Source organism: Electrophorus electricus, chromosome 7 (genome assembly GCF_041902795.1).
Source record: "Electrophorus electricus isolate QZ-2024a chromosome 7, ASM4190279v1, whole genome shotgun sequence".
NCBI lineage: Eukaryota > Metazoa > Chordata > Actinopteri > Gymnotiformes > Gymnotidae > Electrophorus > Electrophorus electricus.
In genome coordinates, this window is record NC_137503.1 from 31,065,001 (window position 1) to 31,087,500 (window position 22,500).

General features: G+C 43.7%; 3 protein-coding genes across 5 annotated transcripts in view; 1 reads left to right on the forward strand and 2 right to left on the reverse strand.

Moving 5' to 3' along the window:
• The window catches only part of igfbp3 (insulin-like growth factor binding protein 3), a 13,352-nt gene extending 9,833 nt beyond the window's left edge, over positions 1-3,519 (forward strand). The window contains exons 4-5 of one of the 2 annotated variants that reach the window (XR_014124493.1): positions 1-937; positions 1,935-3,519. The exon at positions 1-937 is cut by the window's left edge and continues 1,031 nt beyond it. Coding sequence is in view for 1 of the 2 variants with exons in the window: in XM_035524011.2 (XP_035379904.1) it covers positions 1,935-2,060 (126 nt within the window). In the remaining variant the exon portion in view is untranslated. The remainder of the gene's footprint in view (positions 938-1,934) is intronic. The other variant, XM_035524011.2, reaches the window with a different exon arrangement.
• Positions 3,520-5,812: 2,293 nt separating this feature from the next.
• On the reverse strand, positions 5,813-8,938 carry igfbp1a (insulin-like growth factor binding protein 1a). Its single transcript, XM_035524012.2, has 4 exons — positions 8,444-8,938; positions 7,995-8,155; positions 7,493-7,621; positions 5,813-7,110 (listed from the first exon to the last, which is right to left on the reverse strand). Exons 1-4 carry the CDS (start codon positions 8,817-8,819, stop codon positions 6,985-6,987), a joined length of 792 nt encoding a protein of 263 aa, XP_035379905.1. The 5' UTR covers positions 8,820-8,938; the 3' UTR covers positions 5,813-6,984.
• Positions 8,939-16,642: 7,704 nt separating this feature from the next.
• adcy1a (adenylate cyclase 1a) overlaps positions 16,643-22,500 on the reverse strand; it is a 33,785-nt gene continuing 27,927 nt past the window's right edge. The window contains exons 16-20 of one of the 2 annotated variants that reach the window (XM_035524718.2): positions 22,213-22,359; positions 21,752-21,850; positions 20,986-21,100; positions 20,459-20,583; positions 16,643-19,978 (exon numbers count right to left, since the gene is read on the reverse strand). In XM_035524718.2, the coding sequence (XP_035380611.1) occupies positions 19,667-19,978; positions 20,459-20,583; positions 20,986-21,100; positions 21,752-21,850; positions 22,213-22,359 (798 nt within the window). In that variant the 3' untranslated portion in view covers positions 16,643-19,666. Of the gene's footprint in view, positions 19,979-20,458; positions 20,584-20,985; positions 21,101-21,751; positions 21,851-21,967; positions 22,044-22,212; positions 22,360-22,500 lie in introns of those variants that run through there. The other variant, XR_014124608.1, reaches the window with a different exon arrangement.

Genomic DNA, 22,500 nt, shown 5'->3' on the forward strand with positions numbered 1-22,500 from the left:
AGTGTGGCACGTTCGACTTGTTAGGGACCGGAAAGATGCACAGAACCAGGACTGCGCCATTTCCTCCATCCTTGGGAAAGCTTGGCACGTCTTCCTGCATTTGCACAGGAAGCTCGAAATCTCTAAGCATGTCCTGACTGCTGTATACGCAGCGCATGGATATCTTGTTCCACGCATCTCTCTGCCTCATCATCTGTGGGAACTGGGCCAGAACTGGGCCAGAACTGGGCCTGGTACTGGTCCACATTAAGAACCAGAAATTGGAACATATACCACCCCATTCTGGCTATCACCTCTCCATAGAGCTGCCATTACAGCATTCACTGCTTGCACAACGAGTCCTGGCCAATGTCTACCATGCAGCAGCCGGTGATGAGGACCTGTTACTCACCCTTTGGCTGTTATACTCTCCTTTCTCTTTTAGGCTATTGTAGCATGTTCATTTGCACAGCTGTAAAATGAGTTTATTTAGACATGCTGCGGATTCTCCATTCTGTTATCTGACATGTCCATTACCCTTAGCTACTTTACCCAGTTACCCCCAGTTCCACTGTAACATGCAAAATTGCAGAATTGTTGGCTTGTATTTTCAAGTACGTGCTACTGCTACTGTTATCCTGTACTTACCTAGGGATTACATAGGCCAACGCTGATTACGTCATGTTGAAAACAAAGACCACGTAATTATATTTATAGCTATTTGTATATCTATTTCTGTGTCGATGTTATTTGCACATGTAGTTCTCTGTGCTTGGTTCACATGTCACTGCCTGCACTGCTGACCCCGCTGAACTCTGAACTCTGCACTCTCACCTTTAACGTGTGAATGAACGTGTGGGAAGGAAAGCGAGTGTTTTGACCAGGAGCACATGTCACGGGGTTTCAGTGTCACTTATCGTCTCTTAAGTGACCGAGTCCTTAAACTGGCAGCTTAAGGGTGAGGACGATACTAGCTTGCTGTTTTCATCACAACCGAGCAGGAGTCTATCCGATAATTACCGCTTCTCACGAGCACCTCCAACGTTACTCAGCTGCTCTGTCAAAGAACTTTCATTGCAACTAACATCAGTCTCAATTTCAATAGCTTTGCTGACAGCTGACTCTTTCCACTGAAGGCCTGGTGCAGCCTCAGGCTAGCTCTTCCAGGACTACTGCCATATGGCCAATGTGTCAGTACCACCAAATATTTACGCAGAATTCTGTAGCCAGACAGTTTAGTGTACATGTGTGTGTTAATCTCTATAATCAAAAAGGGAGGTTTTCCTGTCTTTGTCTCACACTTGCCTCTCCTACATACACACACACACATACCCATTAAGTCAATGTCAACAATGCATTCTTCCCCTGGATGTGATGTTTGATTTGCACACATTTCAGACTAACAGTCAAAGCAGAGAGTGTATAGCAAGAACGAGCTTAGAAATAGCTTAGATAGTCAAAATGTAAACTTTTCTAATCTTTCCACAACATCAAGAGTTCTATAGGCATAAAATACATTTTCATTAAGAATCATTAATAACTCCATTTTCATATTCTAGCGCGAAACGGTATGCGTTCTCGCCCCTTCGCACTATGATTTGTGTTTTCTGTCTCCCTCACTCTCTCGCTCTGGATTCTAGTATTGGTGTTACTCTCTGACACCTAGGCGAGACAAGCCAGGAGAAATGTGTTTCGCCCCTGCGTCTTGCTTCATTTGGAGCCTGTTTTCTTTACATATACATGCCCCTGAAATAACATCTCCAGGCCTTTCGCCCTTCTCTCACTCCCTCTCTCTCTCTCACTCCCTCTCTCTCTCTCTCTCTCTCTCTCTCTCTCTCTCTCTCGCTCTCTCTCTCGCTCTCTCACTCCCTCTCTCTCTCTCACTCCCTCTCTCTCTCTCCCTCTCTCTCTCTCTCTCTCTCTCGCTCTCTCTCTCGCTCTCTCTCGGTGTGCAGTGCCGTCCCTCGAAAGGCCGCAGAAGAGGCTACTGCTGGTGTGTGGATAAGTACGGGCAGCCTTTGCCTGGCTACGAGAGCAAGGAGCAGGGCCAGGTCCACTGCTACAGCATGGAGAAGAAATGAAACACGTGGGAGGGTGGAGGAATGGGATTGGGATCTCCTCTGAACGAATCCACAGCGAAGTGGGGGGGAGGTTTTTTTTTTTTGTTTTGTTTTTTTAAAGGTGCCGGGCTATCTCTGAGCGCCCCACCGACCAGCTGGAGCGCGGACTGGTCATCCGGGTCACTTTCACACACGGCCAGAGTGGAGAGAAGGCGTCCGGGGGTGGGCAGAAGGTCTGCACTGTTTCCTCTCAGCATCACACCCCATGAGAGCATCACAAAGAGACTAACAAAAGACGTTGCATTTTTAAAGTACCCTTTAACCTTTGCGAACGCAGGAGCGTAGATGAAGGAGTTTTTGGTCGTGCCATATATGCGTTCAAGTCAGAGTACGGTGCTGAGCTGTTCTTATGTTGCTGTCGTGACTAACAACGTCTCTGTCATAGCCTCCCCCCTCCACCCCCCCCACCCCCAGGCTCCACCTTTGTAAGGTAGGACCTCTGGAAATAGGCCACGCCCAGCGGTGTCTTGGGCCACTCCAGCCATTGGCTCCACCTGAAGCACAAGCACTTGATGCACTTTGACCCCTCGCTGAACGACCCCCATTGATTGCAGTGTCAGTGCCTCACCAGAGTAACACTTAAGCTTAAGAGCATTAAAAATCTCTATTATGAAATTCTACTAATTGATGCTATACCAGGACCTGTTAAATCACATTGAATGGCCTTTTCAAAAAGCCATTTCAATGCAATTTTTCTTTTCATTGATTTTTATTTGCTTTTGTTTACTGTGTGTGCTTGTATGATCGCTTCTTGACATGTTAAGCACTTGGGAGATTTACTATATGTCTTTTTGATGCCTATTCTTTCTGCTCTTTACAGTTAGCTAGAAGGAGGATGGAGTATCTAACTCATCAAAGCTGTAGCATACAGTGTGCTTCTCAATGGATTCCAAATGAATATACTTCCCATCCAGATCTTTGGTGCACTAATATGCATAACAGAGCACTTAATGGTGTGGCTCCCAATGCTAACTATGCTGATTGTTGTCCTTTGAAGTATATTTTGTCATATAAGTGCTATGTCCTTTTGCGAGTTTGAATGTAACGGAAATGCAACGTCTTGCGTTACTGCTGCATAACCGGTGCACTCCGAAGCTCTGTCCCAATCGCTGGCAAGACTTTTTCTCCCAAGAATCCACGCCTTAACCCTTTCAGTGCTGAAACGTGATGACCAGTGATTAGCGGTGCTCCGTCTATTCAGATATTGCACCCTGACCTACAAGGTTACGGATCCGCATGGCGACTGTGTGTGTCGTAATGCAGGGAGGGCATGCGAACTCATTCTGGCTCTGGACCCGTCCAGTCGCTCAGTAGCACAGAATCGGTCAAATGTTCGCGCCCCCTCGCCCCCACCGAATGCTAAGAACAACAACAACAAAAAAAAAACAAAAAAAAAACCACAACCCGAGAGTAACAACTTCAGAAATATTGGTGCTAGAGCCTTTCTGGTTTTCATGACTTGATTTTGGGGGAGGAGCATTAAGGTATACTTTGCTGTCGGCCTTCTGTTATGTTGTGTATCATTTTGATCGAAATTTCTATTATGTCTGGCCAGCGATGTGTCTAAAGAGGCATGTGAACTTTACTTTAAAACATCAAAGTTATTTATCTAAGAAAGAGGTATAAGCTGATCCTAACCTTTTCTTTCTTTTGAAAATTAAGTGACTCAATGATTGCACAATGGTCAATAGCTAGAACTCAACATATCTTTGGGAATATAATCACTAAAGAGTTTTTAGATATTTTATCGATGGTGCAGTGTGCAAAGTCTCAGTGATTAGTTCAGAGATGGTTCTGATCTCAGTTGAGTGGTCTAATATTAAACATCTTCAGGTTTCTTAGGACTTTCTCTTGACATAAACTACTAGAACTAAGCTAAATTTTAGCTAAGCTGATCTGAAGTTCGGCCTTTGGCTTAAATAACATTTGGGCTAAACTCCGTGTTTAACTCCATTGGTTACGATTAAGCTAAAAAACAAACTGAATGTTAAAGCTGAGCTGATGCAAAGCTAGGAGTGAGAGCTACACCTAAGCTAATATCAAAGAAAAGCAAAGATGAGCTAAGACAGACCTGCCAGCCTCGTTGTGCTGTGCAGGGTCGCTCTTCTCCGCACGTCTCTTTCAAGGATCTCTCCGTTCACGGGTAATTGTACTTTTTTTTTATCATTTAAAAGAATTTTGTTTCTTTAAAAAAGCTTTTCAAGTTACTAAACTAGATATTACACATTTATGCCTTTCTACAAGAAAGAAAATGTTTTGTTCAAATATAATTTGTATTTAATATCTTTTTTAAATAAAAATAAACACTATTTTAATGTACACATGACTTTATGTTTCTGAATGGATGAAGACGTTGGCATTATTACTGTACATGACCTCCAAATGTGATTTGTGAATAAAGTAGTGGGATCTCACAAATCGATATCTAGCGTGTAGAGGAATGAAGAGGTAGAATTCTGACTGGACCCAGACCTATGATAGGAATCTGTAGTCCTCCAAAAGAAAGGGAAAAAACCTATGGAAATTTGGTCCATCAAATGCATTGCAAAGTGAATAAAAAAAATGAAAAATGGCTCAGTACATTAAAACCACATGACAACCCATGTCAAAGACCTTATTTTGTGCTTTTCCCAAAGAATATATTTGATGACGCTGTTGAGAAAGTTTACATTCACAAAACAATGTACATTGACAGCCCTGGCACTAATGTAGACTTCACAACCAGGCTTTCTGCATTCTGCTTATTACCTAAATTGAGAAGATTTCTTGATGGGATGTGTTTGACTCCTATAACTCCCATCTGATTACAAATGTCACTGTCACAAATTACTAGTAAGGAGAGACGATTGCTTACCTCCATTTGTTCCATTTCTGTCTGAACCGGTCCATAATATCATGTAGCTGGCGCAAATAGAACAATTCATAGAAAACTACATTAACTGAGTGATGGAAAGTATTGTTTACCTCGCCAAGTCTGCCAAACCAGCATATGCATTCAAGGGTAGCACCTAAATGACATTTCTCATTGGACATTACTCAATGGACATTTCTCATTGGACTTTTCTCATTGGACATTACTCATTGGATGTTTCTTATTGGACATTTCTCATTGGACATTACTCACTGGACATTTCTCACTGGACATTACTCGTTGGACATTTCTGATTGGTACTACATGTGTGGGTACAATCGTTTATATGTCTAAAAGTGAAAACGATGAAAAAGGTGTAGGGGTGATGTCGGAGGGATGTCTCACCCAGGCAAGGGGGAGGGGCGTTTCTGTGCCAGACCAGCACAAACAGAGAGCAGGTCAAAGGCACTGCAGAAAGCAGAGCTCAGTTCCACCCTAAATACCGAGCTAAAGTTAGTGTGCAGCTCCATGTGAGATTTCCACGATAAGGGCACACAAACACATTCACACACACGTACACACAAATAGAGCTCTGCCCACAAGCAGTTTTAAAAATAGACCAGATAAAAACATTATTGTGATTTTGTAAAGTGTACTATGTGAAAGTGGGGGGGGGGGAGAGAGAGAGAGAGAGAGAGAGAGAGAGAGAGCTCATAGGTGGTTTACGTTGACATTATGTGTCTCGCTGGACTCTGGCAAAAAGTTTCATGCTTTCACTCACAGTTCATTGCAGCTGAGCTACACGAATTTATTTCAGGACTTGTTATCTGACCCCACAGTGAAGACTTATATACTGTATAAATATCTTTTTCCACAATTTATTACAATTAGAATTTAATAAAAATGCATATATACACTGATCAATTGCTTTGGAGTAAAACAGTTGCAGGATCCAATTTCCTCACAGTGGAAAGTAGAGAAACTGCATCGTTAAAACGAGGGACTACCCACAGAATTGACTCCACTCAACTTACAGCCATCAAATACAGTCAGAAAACTCTCACATCGATCACGTTCACACAAACAGTTTCAAAAGTGATTCGCACAGTCACAATCACACAACCTCAAGTGGTCCTAAAGTTCAACAATCTTCAGCAACACTGGCAAAAAAGCTGTCCAAAATATCAACACAGATATAACAAATCTTCAAAATCAGAGGTAGGAACAGGCGGTTACCCGTGTCAGGAGCTGTGAAGACCAATACCCATCATGCACTGCTAAATAAAGTTTAGAATCATGACAGCTAAATTTCTGTTCAATGTGATTGGGTAATTTCTTTTTCACAAAGAAAATAAGAAAGTAATTAATATAAGAACAAGGACGCTTGGAAAGTTATTACTGCAAGAACAGGGATGTACGGAGCATCATTAGTATAAGAACAGGGATGTACGGAACGTCATTAGTATAAGAACAGGGATGTACGGAACGTCATTAGTAAGGAACAGGGATGTATGGAAAGGTGTAGGCAGTGACAAAGCGGTTTGGCCATGCAGTGCTTTTTTCCATTTAGATTCCTCCCAACAGCCACTTAGGAAGGTGAGACTACTGACACTATTAAAACACACTGAACACAAAAAACTTTTACACTATACAAAAATAATAATAAGGCATAAGGAATAAATATTCTTATTGAAAAAATATGAATACATTCAGTTTAAATAAATATACATGGATGCTTTATGTAAATATAGACATATTCGTTAACCCTTTGAGAGAGAAAAAAAACATTTTCTATTTTGGCAGGTTTAGTGAACTAGTATTCACCAATTAAAAATAGTGTACCTGAATCAAAGAACACAACGTAGTCTACAATAAATAAATAGAAAATATTAAAAAAGAAATCAGTGGCATAATATTTTGCATGTATGTATCTGTGTGCAGCTGCAGTCCACTGGTAGAAGAGTTCCTTAGGGCCCGTGTGTGTGTGTGTGTGTGTGCGTGTGTGTGTGTGTGAGGGGTGGAGGGCGGGGGTGATCAGTGGTTGAGTTCCTGGGGGCACTCAGCATCTGCAGGCAGTTCACTTGATCCTAGAAGCTTTTTTCCATTCCAGGATGACACGCACCAGCATTTCCCCCTCTGACCATCCAGAGACGATTCACACTGCAGAGAAAGACGCGTGTTTAACTAGGGCTTCAAGCATTCCCACTGGAAAGTGTGCCGCCTGCACACATGCGCGCGCGCACACACACACACACACACACAAAATGCTGGATTCCCCTCCAGCATGTCACGATAAAGTGTTTAACACCAAGTCACTGTACAAGTAGCATCAAGTTACCTTGCAGCATCACACAATGACATCAGTCTAAAACTAATACGCAGTCTTGGTGCTGAGCATATAGTCCAGTTTACGCTTTGGAGGGTGTTAATTACTTGTTAAACTCGAGTTATTATTCCAGTTATATAGTGATCAGTAACACACACACACATACAAGGTATTTATATACTGATACAATGAGAATTATTGGAACATTTGGCGTACCTGTTTGGCTTTGTAGAGCCCGTGTTTATCACAGTTAGGCAAGTAGAATCTTGTCAGCTGGTCTTCCAGCTTCTGTTGAGATTTAGCGATCTTCTCCAGAGCTCTCTGCAACTCCACATGGCAGGGACCCTGGGAAAAAGGAGGTAAAATTCATATTATGATTGTTGTGGTTTGACTCATGGTAATGTGCACTGTTGTTTGGATTAGGCCTAAATGTTTAAGACTAATGTAATCTACACAGTGCCCCTTTTCTATATCTTTTTTCATTAGTATCCTATGTGATAATACAATTATCAGTATTATTCAGTACGGTTAATATTGCCCCGTTGGAGTTTCACAAAAAAGTTTCGCTACGCGCCATGAAGCCCTAACAAAAAAGTGCTCTCCTGCCCTCTAGTGGTGCGAAATGCTCCCAGCAGGTCCGTGTCCGCGTGTTTGATTTACTTAACAATAATACGTTGAAACAAACAAATTTCAAAATAAATTACACCACTCCTCCCACCTGTTCAATATGTTTCCTCCGGATGGTGTTCACTTTGGATTTCATGCTTTCCTGAGCTCCAGCGGCAACCCTCGGATCAAAGGGCTTGACGTGGCCTGGCAGGAGGAGAGGAGAGGCGGCCTCGGTACCTGCCGTAGCCCCGTTCTCGGACTCAGCGGGATCTGGAGGGGGGGGGGGGGGGGAGTCCCAAAATCACACTGTCACTGCACGCCCACATACACATACTGCAGTAATTTGAAAATGCTGACGAAATCTTATTAAGGACTGCAACCTTACATCCAGCTAACGTGTGTAATATCGAGCGCTCACACAACATTTACACTTTCAATTAAAAAAAACTGTTTTAAATGCATACAACGCTATTTACCCTACATGTTGTTAAATACAGATTTTGCATTCGTGTTCTCCTACCGAAAACCAGGCTATGAGCGGGTTTTGTGACAGGCTACCTGGCGACAGCTGAGTTTGGCTCTGTTCGTGTTCACTGAGCTCCGTGCAGAGCGCTTGGCCTCGAGTGAGCGCGTGCAGCGGACGGGGCTCTCCGGGTCTCGGCAAGCAGCGGAGACCGGAGCCGCACGGCGCGGTGTAGATCCCGCAGGAGTCGCCTTTCCTCAGCGCACAAGCAGAGCAGCAGCCGCAGCCCGGCTCGGGCAGCACCTCCTCGCAGCGGGCATCCACCGCCGGACACTCAGCCACCCGCTCTGTGGAACACGGGGCGCAGCGAATCGGCTCCTGCCCTACGACCGGGGAAGACCGAACCCTCGGGGCGAAGAAGAGTGCGCTAAGTGCCGCCACCCGTAAAAACTTCAGAAACAATCCACTCATCCCAAAGCGATAGTCTGGATATCTATATAAATATCTATATAAATAAATGATTAAGAATGAATTTCGCCTTGCTTCTCTAGGCTGCCCGCTGTCCTCCGCGCACCGGCTGAAATGACTAACCGCACTCTTCGCTGGGTCGCCGTATTTATACGCGCTTGCAACCGCTGGCACGTTGATGTTTGACGCGCTGACAATATTAATGATTTGTGAAAAGCAGGAGCAGGGATGCCGCTCGCCTCTGATTGGATAACGCAGATCTGTCGGGGCACTTATTTTAATAGAACGCGCAAAATGCGTCAATATTTGTCTTGGGACGTATAGAGCTAGAACAGAACAGTCACGCTGTTTACATTTGCAACTTGCGTGACAACGATTTAGCAGAGAAAATGATCTCCATTTGCTTATTCAATATCTATCTATCTATCTATCTATCTATCTATCTATCTATCTATCTATCTATCTATCTATCTATCTATCTATCTATCTATCTATCTATCTATCTATCTATCTATCTATCTATCTATCTATCTATCTATCTATCTATCTATCTGTGATTGATTGATGAACAGCTGACAGCTTCGCTCACCTTATAACTTTTTTTCTATACTGATGTATGGTTATTAGACAAAACAATTAATCATCTATTTTGGAACTTGCCCAATAATACTTTCCATTCCTAAACTTTTTCCTCTTTGGAAAAACGCTTCAGAAACTCACTCATGATATCCAGATCGTTCAGATCGCGTATTTCTGATGGGTCCTATTGTCCAACCTGTCTGACTGTATAAAGCTTTGTTTTAACACCCGCCCCCCGCCCCCCGCCCCCCGCCGGGTCACGAGCATGTCGCCCATGAGGCGCGAGTCCGCGCACGCCCTTTACCCGTGCCCGGGCGCGGTGGTACGTGACCTTGCGCGCGGATGGACAGGTTCGTGTAGTGAACGAAGGGAGCCAGTTTCCTGCCGCGCTCCGCACGCACGCACGCACGCACGCACGCGGCGAGGCCGACATGCCCACGGACACGTCTCCTTCGCGTCTTTTGTCTGCCCGTCTGTCCTCACCATGCTGTCAAGGACGTGGCGCACGTGGGGTGTCGCCTCGCGGAAGGAGTTATAACAAAGACCTTCGGCGTGCAGGGTACCGGCTTCTTCGGAGCACGTGCAAAACCGTCCTAGTGTTGCATCAGTTTTTTTTTTTTTTTTGGTTTTTTTTTTTTTTTTTTTTTTACCTTAAACACTGCCACGGGACTGAAGTGGACGCCGGAGGAGCCCCATAACTGTGCACTGCTACTGTAAAATGTAACTGATGGCCCCAACCCTCAAACTGTTGCGTGCTCTAAAATACTCTACTTCTCTCCGCCAATATACCTTCCATTACAAATACGTCCATTCGGTTGTTGTCGAAGAAATTGGATACGCAGCTCACACCACTGGGTTTTAAAAAGTCATGAACGTAAAGTATTAATCGAAAACACAATTCAAACATTTGTATAGCTGCATTCTAGTGCTCTCAAAAGCTCAGAACGGATGAATCAGCTTTTATTAAAAGATACACTATGTATGTCTATGATACACTATGTATGTCTAGGATATACTATATATGTATGATATACTATGTATGTCTATGATACACTATGTATGTCTATGATACACTATATATGTCTATGATACACTATATATGTCTGTCCTGTTCTGTTAGTCAACACGAATTAAGGAAATATTCACTAGTTAAGCATTTTATGCCGTCCTGTTAAAGAAACACTGTTGCTCAGCTGTGGTCGGAGGCTACGGGGGACTGATGGAAAGATATCATTTGTTTTCATTTTTTTAAATGTCAGGACAGGACGTATCATTAATGCACATACAAGTCTTTTATGAGTGGCTGGTTTCATTCCATACTTTACTATTCCAACCAGTGCCTTGCTTAACATATACTAACATATACACACACACACACACACAAACACACACACACAGACACACACACAAAGGATAGACAGTGCGTTCAGTGCACTAAGCCTTGTGGGAGTGTGTCTGTGTCTCCGTTCACATCACCTGAATATCTCCAGCCCCTGGGCAGAGCATGTCGTGACACTCTTTTACGAGCTTAACGAGGTCAATCCCTTGTTAGGGAAACTTTTGCCTGTGGAGTAGTAAGAGTGGGAAGTTCTTTGCTACTGAGTTCTTATTAGATGGTGAGAGTTTGCTTACTGCCTGTCCCCTCGATCCCCACAAAAAACCTATGCTGAGTCTTGTAGGGTCAAAGCGCCAGACCCCACACACAGCAACAGCATTGAGAAAGAAAAGGCTGTGACGCTAACACGTCAGATAGATGCAGTGTGTGCTGTTGTTCTCTCTCCTCCGACCCTCGTCTGAGGACAGGACGTTGCTGCCGTATACGGTAATGTAAACTGCTAAAGGAGTCCTTCTGTTTAATGTGAGGGGGTCATCTGGGAACTGGAAAACACACACCCACACACACACACACACACGACAACTCGGGAAATGTCCACAAAAACATGAACACAAAAACAGACTTCATATGTGTACTGGTCAATTTTAATTTTAAATGATTTTATACTTGTATGTGACTTTTCATGCTTCTACATTTATTATGCTTCATCTTATTCTCCCCTACTCCAGCTCCATTTACACGACAATGCCCTGCTGAAGTTAGTTTGAGTTTTAGAGTTCAGTCTCCTGGTTAGAAAGAATGCATAGACAAACTTGAATACATTTACCAGAACAAAGAAACACAGTTCATTAAAGAAAGAAGCAAATACAAACCGATACTACGATAAAGAATGAATAACCAGGACAGTGGAAGCGTTAGCGTTACTAATTGAAGTAAGATGACACGCAAAGCAGAAGTTACATTCTTGATGATGACAGCAGTAAGCAAGAACAGGCGTCCAGGGTAGACTCTGTAGGGTTTAATACTAGTTACCCCCATGTTCCAGTTTCATAACCTTCAGGCAAACACATTCCATTGTTTGCTGTTGACAGAAGTTGAAGATATCCAGTACATGCGTGATGTAGTGGGACACTGTGCCTGGATGGTCAAGGGCTTGATTGAGTTAGGTTTGCCATTCAATAACTCAATAGCTTAACTGTAGGTTAGTTTGGGGGTATTTTATAAAGTGTCTTTGATGCAGCTGACTGAGAGCTTAAAACAGCCAAAACTCCAAGCAGAACACCATCCCATTCCCTCTGTAAAACGCTTCCTGACTAGAGTCAAAGCTCAGGTAGGGAAAGTGTTGGGGTTGGTCCTTCCTTGCCTCATGAGACTCAACAGCCTCATATGAGGACATTTGGAAATACTGTGTGAAAATAAACGCCCTGTCTTCATACAAGGACAGCGCTTTTTTTTTTCCTGTTGGAAGACAGACGTTAGCAGATGATTCTAGTACCAAATAACAAAGAGAAAATCATTAACATTGTCCAGGACTTGACCAAAAACACACACATAAACACACACACATAAACACACACACACACACACACACACACACACACACACACACACAAACACACACACACACACATAAACACACACAAACACAAGCATATGCGCGCACGCACACACACACACACACACACACACACACACACACACACACACACACACACACACACACACACACACATATAAACACATGCATACACACACATACACACAAACATCCACTCACATAAGCACACGCACATACACACATACATCCACATAAACACATGCACACACACACATACATGCGTACATACACGCACACACACACACACACATATGAACACACACACACACACACACACACACACACACACATAAACACATGCATACACACACATACACGCAAACATCCACTCACATAAGCACACGCACATACACACATACATCCACATAAACACATGCACACACACACACACACATACATGCGTACATACACACACACACACATATAAACACATACATACACACATACACACACACACACACACACACATAAACACATGCATACACACACATACACACAAACATCCACTCACATAAGCACACGCACACATACACATACATCCACATAAACATATGCACACACACACACACGCACACATATCCACTCACATAAAGAGCTTAGTTAAAGCCAAAACAATGTACTGTAAATAAAAGCCAAAACAATACACTGTATACATACACACACACAAAAATACCACCTTGTACACACACATATACACAAGGACTTGGCTTGAATTTCTTCATCATGCTACCCATGGAATTTTGTCTGTGTGGACACACATACATATATAGACACACACACACGTTAAAAAAGAAACTGTACTTTGTGTCCAATTCCCATTTCTCATCACAGCATGCATTTCCATGTATTCTTTTAGGAGCCTTTAATCCTGATCTATACAGATTTATTACATATATAATTTAAAAATCACCCAGAAGAATCTACTGCACATGTAATGACTGGTCCCACTAATCTGCACGTACAACACCTGTGAATTAACCTGTTGTTACACAGCATTTGTTTTTTAATTAATCAGATATCCAACTGCAGTACAGCAATCACTGTGCTGTTATGTGTGTGCCTGTGCATATGTGTGTGCCTGTGCTTATGCGTGTGTGTGTGTGTGTGTGGGAAACCCTTCTCACATGCACTCCCATGCAAAGGCATCCATTGTGTATGACTTCCTCTGGCTCCTCACTCCAGCTAACATGGAAATGGCTGAAGGAGAAGTGTTTATTTGAGTAATGTTAAAATCCAGGCATAGCCAACCTTCGGTCATATACATAAACACCCACGTCCACAGCACACACACGTTACACAATGGTGTGCACTGGTCATTCATTCACTCTTAGCATGTATCCTTGGACAAATGTTAGCACCATGCAGAAGAGCGTTACTAGACTTTCCTGCAAGTGACTCAACATCCCTGATAATCTGAAAGGAGGTTGATTGGTACAAAAATCCTGTTCTCAGTGTACTTCTGCAATGTCGCTCTAATGTTTCCCCGCTATAAGTCTCAAATACATGCTTCTGCCATATGACATATACACCATCAGTTCTGTAATTGCAGTATCTTTAAATGTTAGCTCCAGGAGAGGCAGTCTCCATGAGAAACAGGTGGCCTTCTCACCATCTTGTTGCTCGGCTGACGGAGTCTGAACGTTGCCCAAAATGAGGCAACTTTCAGGAGGCCTGTCCACCCTACTACTCTGTCTTCCAGGTTCTAAAGTGCGCAGTTCCTGATGATACCCCGCGTCATTCCCAACTATCTCCGTTGAGCAACTCAAACAAAACATTCCAGTCAGCTTAGAAGTCCCTGTCTCCTGACACACTTGTTGCTCCGGACTTCCTGCATAGTTTCTGTGCACATCAACAGCCCCGTAAAAGTGAACGATGCCATATTTGAGAATCTGACTAATTTACCCTTTATATTGTCACATGAACATATGATGCAAGAAGCATGGATGTTCTAGTGGTGGAAGCCAAAATTAATGTAGTTTCATGATGGTTTCATTATGATCTTCATTATGGTAGTTTTATTTGACTATATTCTATAATGATTTGGATTTTATAGATAGATAGATAGATAGATAGATAGATAGATAGATAGATAGATAGATAGATAGATAGATAGATAGATAGATAGATAGATAGATAGATAGATAGATAGATAGATAGATAGATAGATAGATAGATGGTAGAAAGAGGAAGAGCAATAAAATATCACCACATGGCCCCTATCATACATTAAATACTAACAATCTTGTTGTGCAAGTATAACAGTGTGCAAACCAGAATCCTTAGTGAAACTGAGAGTGTTTTTGAGTGGTAGGTGAAACATAAACAGGCATAAATGTACATATTTGTGCTGTGTAAGGGGTCATTTACCCTCGGCTGGTTTGCACAAGACCAATCTGCAGAGTGGGACGCAAGTCGCTTGTGTGCCTGTTTCATAGCGCGATTGCAAAATAACGAAGGAGATTCTGATCCTTACACAATACAGTGACCCATCACATATGTGTTGTAAAATTAAAAGAGCAAAAACCCCTCTGAAAACCCACCGTTGGCCAACGCTGTTCCTGCTCTGACACGCTGTACAGGGTCACGCGGTTTCCGGCTCAGAGCATAGAGGCATTCATGCCTTGTCACTGTCTACCACCTGGGGAGTGAAGTTGGGCTCGTTAGGCTTTTGACCTGACCTGAGACCTGCCAGCAGAGTGGCAGTGCGGTGCAGCATGTGGGCTGTGAGCTGGGCGTAGCGACCACCTGCTAACTCTACCATTTATCTTGGAATGACGGCCATGAAAAAGCCATGAGTCACTGCTGCCGTACAGGCCATAAACACTGCTACACTTTACTCATCACGCCTGCTCGCTACAAACACACACACACACGCACACACGGCAGGACCAGGAAGCCTTTTACAGCTTCCAGTAAAAGAGACTGAGAAAGAGAGAGAGAGAGAGAGAGAGAGAGAGAGGGGGGGGGGGGGGGGAGAGAGAGAGAAGGAGAGAGAGAGAATCACACATATTGCCTGTGAAAGATTTTACTGTGTACAGTTCAAGTGACATGATAAGCCTGAAGGATTGGGTATGTTTTAGGATTGTCCATACAGGTCCAGACCTGTCCCACCAACAGCACAACAGAGAGCTACTGGAAAAACAATCGGGTGAACGTAGCTAAAATCCCATTAAACGTCAATTTCATTTTACCATCTTACTCCTTTCAGCAGACACTACTGCATTACTGTTCCACAAGCCATGACCTGTTTATAGTCCAATTATTGCAAGCACTTCTTGAAAGGTCTGACGCTGACTAACTATGTGGTCAGAGTGCAGGTGGTCAATCTGACTACCGTTCCTTCTGGCCATGAAAACCAGGCCAGAGACCCAATTTGTGTCATGCCACTATGTCCTGTTAACTTGTCAGTGTGTGTGTGTGTGTGTGTGTGTTTTGTTTTTCCCCCCTCACACCTAATTTCCCACAACACACCAACTAGAATCGGATATTTTGCGTCTCTTTCCTGTGGCACTATGTGACACATGCACCATGTTTACACCAGCCTGATAAGGATCTGCTTTTGTTTAATCCCCTGCTCTAAAACGGTTTGGAGTGGGCACATTTGGGAATAGGTGGTTCCAGCCGGAAAGCCGCATGAACGTACAGGAAAAAAGAACAGGGACGTAGTCCGGATTTCCAGCGTTCCAGTGACCTTCCACGTTCTCAGTAGACACTGTTTATTTCATACACACACGTACAAACTGAAAGGCAGCATGAGCAGTTAATATAAGTTTAGTATGGGAACGCACCACACTGGATTAGGAAAATAATTCTCTTTCCCATTCCCACATGGGTAACTTGAAGCTTAACAATTGAACACAATTCCCCACCTGCTCCATCTCCCTTCCTGTCCCTTCATCCTTATATTTAAGTGGTTTCTTCACCGTCTTCTATACGGTGGATTCAGCTGAACTTTGTGCTGCATACCCCATCTGGTGTGGAGGTGTGTAAACTTGCCTTTGTCTTTGAGCCTGGGAGTCATAGAAACAGGTACACAACAACATTCCAGTCTTACAGTATGTCAGATATTACCCAATGTTCATCTTAGAAACGCTCCCGCGTCTTCCACTAAATGGGAACGGGACTCAGTCAGAATGGATATTTGTTTTGCTCCACACGCTTTCCCCGTGTTGTTGTGTAAATCTGAGGTTCCTAGGTCAGTCACCTTCACAGACGTACACCACAGAGGCAGGACAATAGCTATGACCTCAAAGACAAGGGATGACGAAGCAAGTCCAAAACACACCAGTTAACTGATTCTTCTTCTTGTTTTATTCCAGAACAGTGCAAACACAAGTATAAAAGATCTCAATATGAAATTTACATTCACATATATCACCATTGCAATCAATACATTGCAACCCCAAAAATAGCACATATATTTAGGATCATCAGTAAAATACTTTCTGTTTACTCTACAGTAGGTTTCATACATACAATAATTTCAACCCGTATCAAATATGAAAATATCTCATTCACATGAAAATCTTGTCTGATTTTACTGTGCACTTTGTATGCATTAATAAAGTTGATCTGGTTGTAATATTTAGAATGGCAGTAAATTAGGCCACTGCATTTTGTAAATAGAAAATAGAACCATTTTGTCAGGTGGCTACATTTATTTGAGCATAAAATCTGAACTAGGCCTCAGAGATAAAATGATTTGGCTTGTGAATAATGATTGAACTTTTCATATAGAAAGATGAATCTATGCTAGGTTTTCTCACTCAGCCTACCCCTCCAACAACCTTGTGCTAGGAGTGGAGGGTTCTGGGCCATGAGAAGTGCAGAAAAGCTCCAAGTTTCTGAACGTGTCATTTGAAACACAGTGCATCTCTTTAGTATCCAATTACAAGCTCAGAAGGTTTGTCTTTGTGCCCCACAACAAGAATATTTTAGCTTAGAATGATTTTCTTGCAATAATAGATATATTACATAAAATATACTTCTCCAAAAACCATTAGAAGACACCCGACATCTAAACATCCCAGCCCAAAGTTTCACAGGAAGCCAAAACTGTCCTTGGTGGATCCAGTGCATATAAAACTTGACGCTTTTAAAAACATCATAAGTTCAACCAAACACAATATCACAAAGTTTGTGCTACAATAGAACACTGGAGTTGATATGTCGGTAACGATATGTGTTGGCACGAAGGAATACACTCACTCTGACAGCCCTTCCGGAGCAAAGGCAGTCACCTCAAGACCCGAAAAGGCAGCAATGCTACGACCATCCTGAACTTTTTCCAACACTCGACAGCACCATGCACAGAGAGGGAAAGCAAGCAAACTGTCGCTGAAAGTTCCAAATCCAAGAACACGGTAAGGATGAAGGAAAGGCCCTCCCACCTGGACATGCAGCGGAGATGCACCTGCTTTTTTTTGTTTGTTTTAATTTAGTTTTGTTTGTTTTTTTGTTTGTTTGTCTGTTTTTGCATTAGTCATGCATTAGAGACACGTCGCACTTAGTATAGAGAGCGGACAAGGTAGAACTACAGCATGCGAAGAAGAGCATGCAGAAAATTACGCTGGAGGCCAGCTTTATTCCTGTTTACTAGGCATACTTGAGAAATATCAAAGCTATAGTAACAATTAGTAACAGAAGAAAAAAAAAAAGTAAAAATAAAATGCCATGAACAGGAGAGACAGACTGACCAGATCCTAATATTCTTTCCCCCGTATTTAAAGTAAAAACTGTCAGTGGGCTCCGGACCCCGAATACGAGCGGGGGCCTCTGAGAGCACAGAGATGTAGAAGGGCAGTAGGAGCATCGCTCCTGCTCCTGCACTGTGGGTTTAGGCGCCAGCACCAGTCCGGATCCAGTCGAACGTTTGCCTACTTAGAAACTCTGGAAAAGAACAAGCGTCAAAACCAGTTCTGCCGCCGGGAACCAGCCAGGGGTGCTATTTTTTTTCCGCTCTGTCGAGAGTTCTATCCATTTGGATCCCTAGCACATACTTAAGCTTCTTAAACTCATGTTGGTTCACATTAAGGTACACGGACCGCTAATGTGTCGAGAAAGATCGAGCTGATGTTTCAGATTAGCTGATTGTTAGCGACCGTCTGCAACACGCCGAGTGCATCTCCAAAGCAAGAGGCCAGTCAGCATTTGTGTTTATATCAGGCAGGAAATCTCCAGTTCATTGAGAGGTCAAAGGGCAGCAGGAAGTGAGCGTTGACGTGGAGAATGTTCCTGCTCAGTGTGGCTGTGCGTAAGCGTTAGAAGCACACAAACACAAACTCTGCTGATCCTAGCAACCCAACCCTTATCAATGGCAAAGATTACGAGGACTGGATATGATAACAAAACTGAGCAGTTTCATTTGCCTGCCATTAAAAATGCATTTGATCTCTTATGTTATGGTATCGTAACATCTTAGTGAACGTTTAGCAGGTCACTCAAAAAGGCATCGGCATTTTGCTTCTGATTTTCACGTATTCCCCAAAACTAAACAGGAACATGAAAAGTATCTGCTTTCCTGTCTAGTCAAGTGCTATGTCTGGTTTCATAATGATACAAAATTCTCTCCCTGACAGACACATGTACACACACAAATAAACACACACATACACTCATGCAAACACCCCCCCCCCGGCCCCAAAATACAGCGCAGTTTGGATGCTATTTGGATGCAGTTTGGATGCTATACACATGCTCCGAATGGTTCATGCCTTGGCATTAATTCCCGAGCATTACTGAATATTTTTTCATACACAAATAAACAAACTCACACACACACACACATACACATACACTTGTGCCACACATCCCACACACACACACACACACACACACACACACACACACACACACACACACACATACACAGAGGAGTGTCTCCTCTGTTGTTATGAAGCTGCCATTACAGTAGAACACATGCTTCTCTTTAGAAGCCCCTGATATCTAGCTGGACTGAGGAAGACTCATTAAAACACACACAAATACATACATGTATAAACACAGACATACACACACTTATGTCTGTGTGTGTGGAGATGGGGTCAGAGAGTTGCTTTCAGTATGAGAGATTTTAGCTGTCTCTCTGCTCTCTTGTAAACATCATAGCCATGCCGTGGACAGGACAGGAGGCTTCTTCTCTCTGTCCACTTGCTTTTTATCCAAGGCCTTTCCAAAACACAACACGCCCTCTCATTCATCCTCGACCCCACTCTGATCCTCTGCGTCATTACGCCTCCCATCGCTCTCTCTCTTTACCACTCCCCCCGGCTCCATTCACAAATATATCGGTTGCCATGGAAACCACCTCCTCGTCAGTCACACCTCCATCTCCACGGCGACGGAGACGGAAGGCAGGTAGAGAATGCTGTGGTTGGCTGGAGCAGGGCCAGGGCCAACAGTGGGGGCTAAAACAGCGTAAGTGTTCAGGGTAGGGGCAGGACTCAGCTTGGTCTGGACGCAAGGGCTTGCCTGGAGCTCCGGGCCCTTGGGGTGAGTTTGGATGCCGCCCTCGTGTGACCAGCCTTCCAGGAAGTAGGTGAGCATTTGACCTTTGCCTTTCACAGTGACCTGTCCACGGCAGAGGAAATGGTAGTGACCCGACAGGAGGCGGAAGACATCTTCTGTCACCTGTCAGTGTGCAAATTGGCAAGAGTTTATTACGCATTAGGGTAAGGCTCTGTTCCTTATAGTTTGTGTCAGGGGGTGTGTGTGTGTTTGGTTTGCTGCGTGTGTGAGAGTGTGTGTATATGTGTATTTCTGGGAAGGATGTGCGCATGTGCGCATGTGTGCGTGTGTGCGCGTGAGCGTGTGTGCGCGTGAGCGTGTGTGTGTGTGTGTGTGTGCGTCAGTGAGTATGTGTGTGTGAGCGTGTGAGTGTGTGAGTCTGCACACGCGCGTGCGTGAGTGTGCACACACGCGTGCGTGCGTGTGTGTGTGAGCGCTCGTGCGTGAGTGTGCACACGCGCGTGCGTGCGTGCGTGTGTGTGTGTGTGTGTGTGAGAGAGACAGAGAGAGAGAGATAGAGAGAGAGAGAGAGAGAGAGAGAGAGAGAGAGGGAGAGAGAGAGAGAGTGTTTGAGTGGCTGTAGCAGGGGATCTTGAGTCTTGCCTGAATCTTGCCCTGCACTCCAGTGCTGTCCATTCTGCTTGCTACATTGACTGTATTTCCCCAGATGTCATACTGAGGTCTCCGAGCACCAATCACGCCTGCCACCACTGGACCTACATTTATACCTAATCATCCAGAGACAGTAACACCAGACAATAACATCAGACAATAACATCAGACCATAACATCAGACAATAACACCAGACAATAACATCCCTCGCTCACACAATCTAGAGGTGAAACATTTCATCAGGAAATTAATTTGTCCATTTCATATAAGAATTTCAATTTGTCAAACCTCTGTGTATTTGTTTCCGTGTGTGTGTGTGTGTGTGTGTGTCTGTTGGTGAATTTGTATCTGCCAAAACTTCAAAACAAATGAGACACTCAGGAGACAGCCTCCGCAGGATACACAGCACAGTACACACACTCTCCTCAAAACTTCCAAACAAACATATCCATACACACAATCACTTATTCACACTCACACACACACACAGACACACATCACTTGTCAGCAGACTCACCCACTCGAAGCACAAAGTCGTTGTACGACTGATAGTTTATCGCGTCCAGAACATCAAACATCTCGATGGCAAAGTCAGCCACGGTGCATAAGTGTGCCGAGATCGCCTTCCTGGCCTTGGTGGACGACAGCAAAGCAATAAGCCAAATGCCACTGTGTGTACTCACTGAAGTTTAGAACTACATTAGGTGCATCTTGGGTATTTCAACAGAAAACAGGTCTATTTTCTTTACAATATATGATCAACCAACTTAATGTTACTCAAAGTCAGGAAGTCTTAAATGACAGGCAAGCACAGATTATATGTGTTACTATTCATTAAATCCTTGATCCGCATTTTGGGATTTAAGGGTAGGACATTTACCCATGTATGTAAGCACACTCTTCTCACGTGCGTGTGTGTGTGTGTGTGTGTGTGTGTGTGTGTGTGTGTGTGTGGGTGTGCGTGTGTATGTGTGTGCGTGCATGTGTGTGTGTGTGTGTGTGTGTGTGTGTGTGTGTGTGTGTGTGTGGATGTGTTTTCACATTATACCATTTGCACTTCATAAGCAGGAAAATGTTAAAGCATTGAAAAGGTTTTCAGCAGAACACATTAATATTCTCCTGAGACTTGCTCTCACATGCAATACACACATTCTTTTTCTTCATGTCCTTAAACTCTACCTCTCAGTCATCTGCTTACACAATGCACAACACACACAGCGCACAAACACACACAACACACACACACACACAACACACAAACACACACAACACACACAGTGTACCTTGGAACAAGTAGTGGGAACAAGTCCCACTGCTGCCATGTATGTACTGCCAATGGTTTTGATCTTCTCGATGTCCCTATAGCACTCCTTATCCAGCAACTAGAGAGAGAGAGAGAGAGAGAGAGAGAGAGAGAGAGAGAGAGAGAGAGAATTAAGCAGCTGCAGAAATGACCAAAATAAACCATAACCCTGGTGTATTGGATTATACCGACTCACACTGCCACTCACACACTCCACTTTAATCCATGAACTGGGTGAACCTGGGGAAACAGGACTCAGAGCAAACAAGCCCCTGCCAGTTCAAACAAGACAGAGAGCAAGCGAGCAAGAGACAGAGAGACACAGAGAGACAGAGAGATACAGAGTGAGAGCAACAAAGAGACAGTGAGAGAGAGAGAGAGAGAGAGAGAGAGAGACAGAGAGAGAGAGAGACACAGAGTGAGAGAGAGAGAGTTTCTCACTGCATCAAAGTCTGCGATGATCTCGTTGAGGAGTCGAAGACACTCCACGCCCATGTTGTTCCCATCTAGCTCGATGTAGAAGTCGTTGAAGTTGGGGATAGAGGCAAACAGGACCCCCACCTGTGAGTATGACTGGTAGTACAGGTCCTGGAGGAGAGATGGAGACACGCAGTGACACATCCATCGGCAACTGCAGCTTGGACATCGCAGGCCTAAGTACACACGCATGGATCATGTTGTCAAGGCATAATCTAATACATTCAGCGATTCGAAAGATCTGGGCTTGAA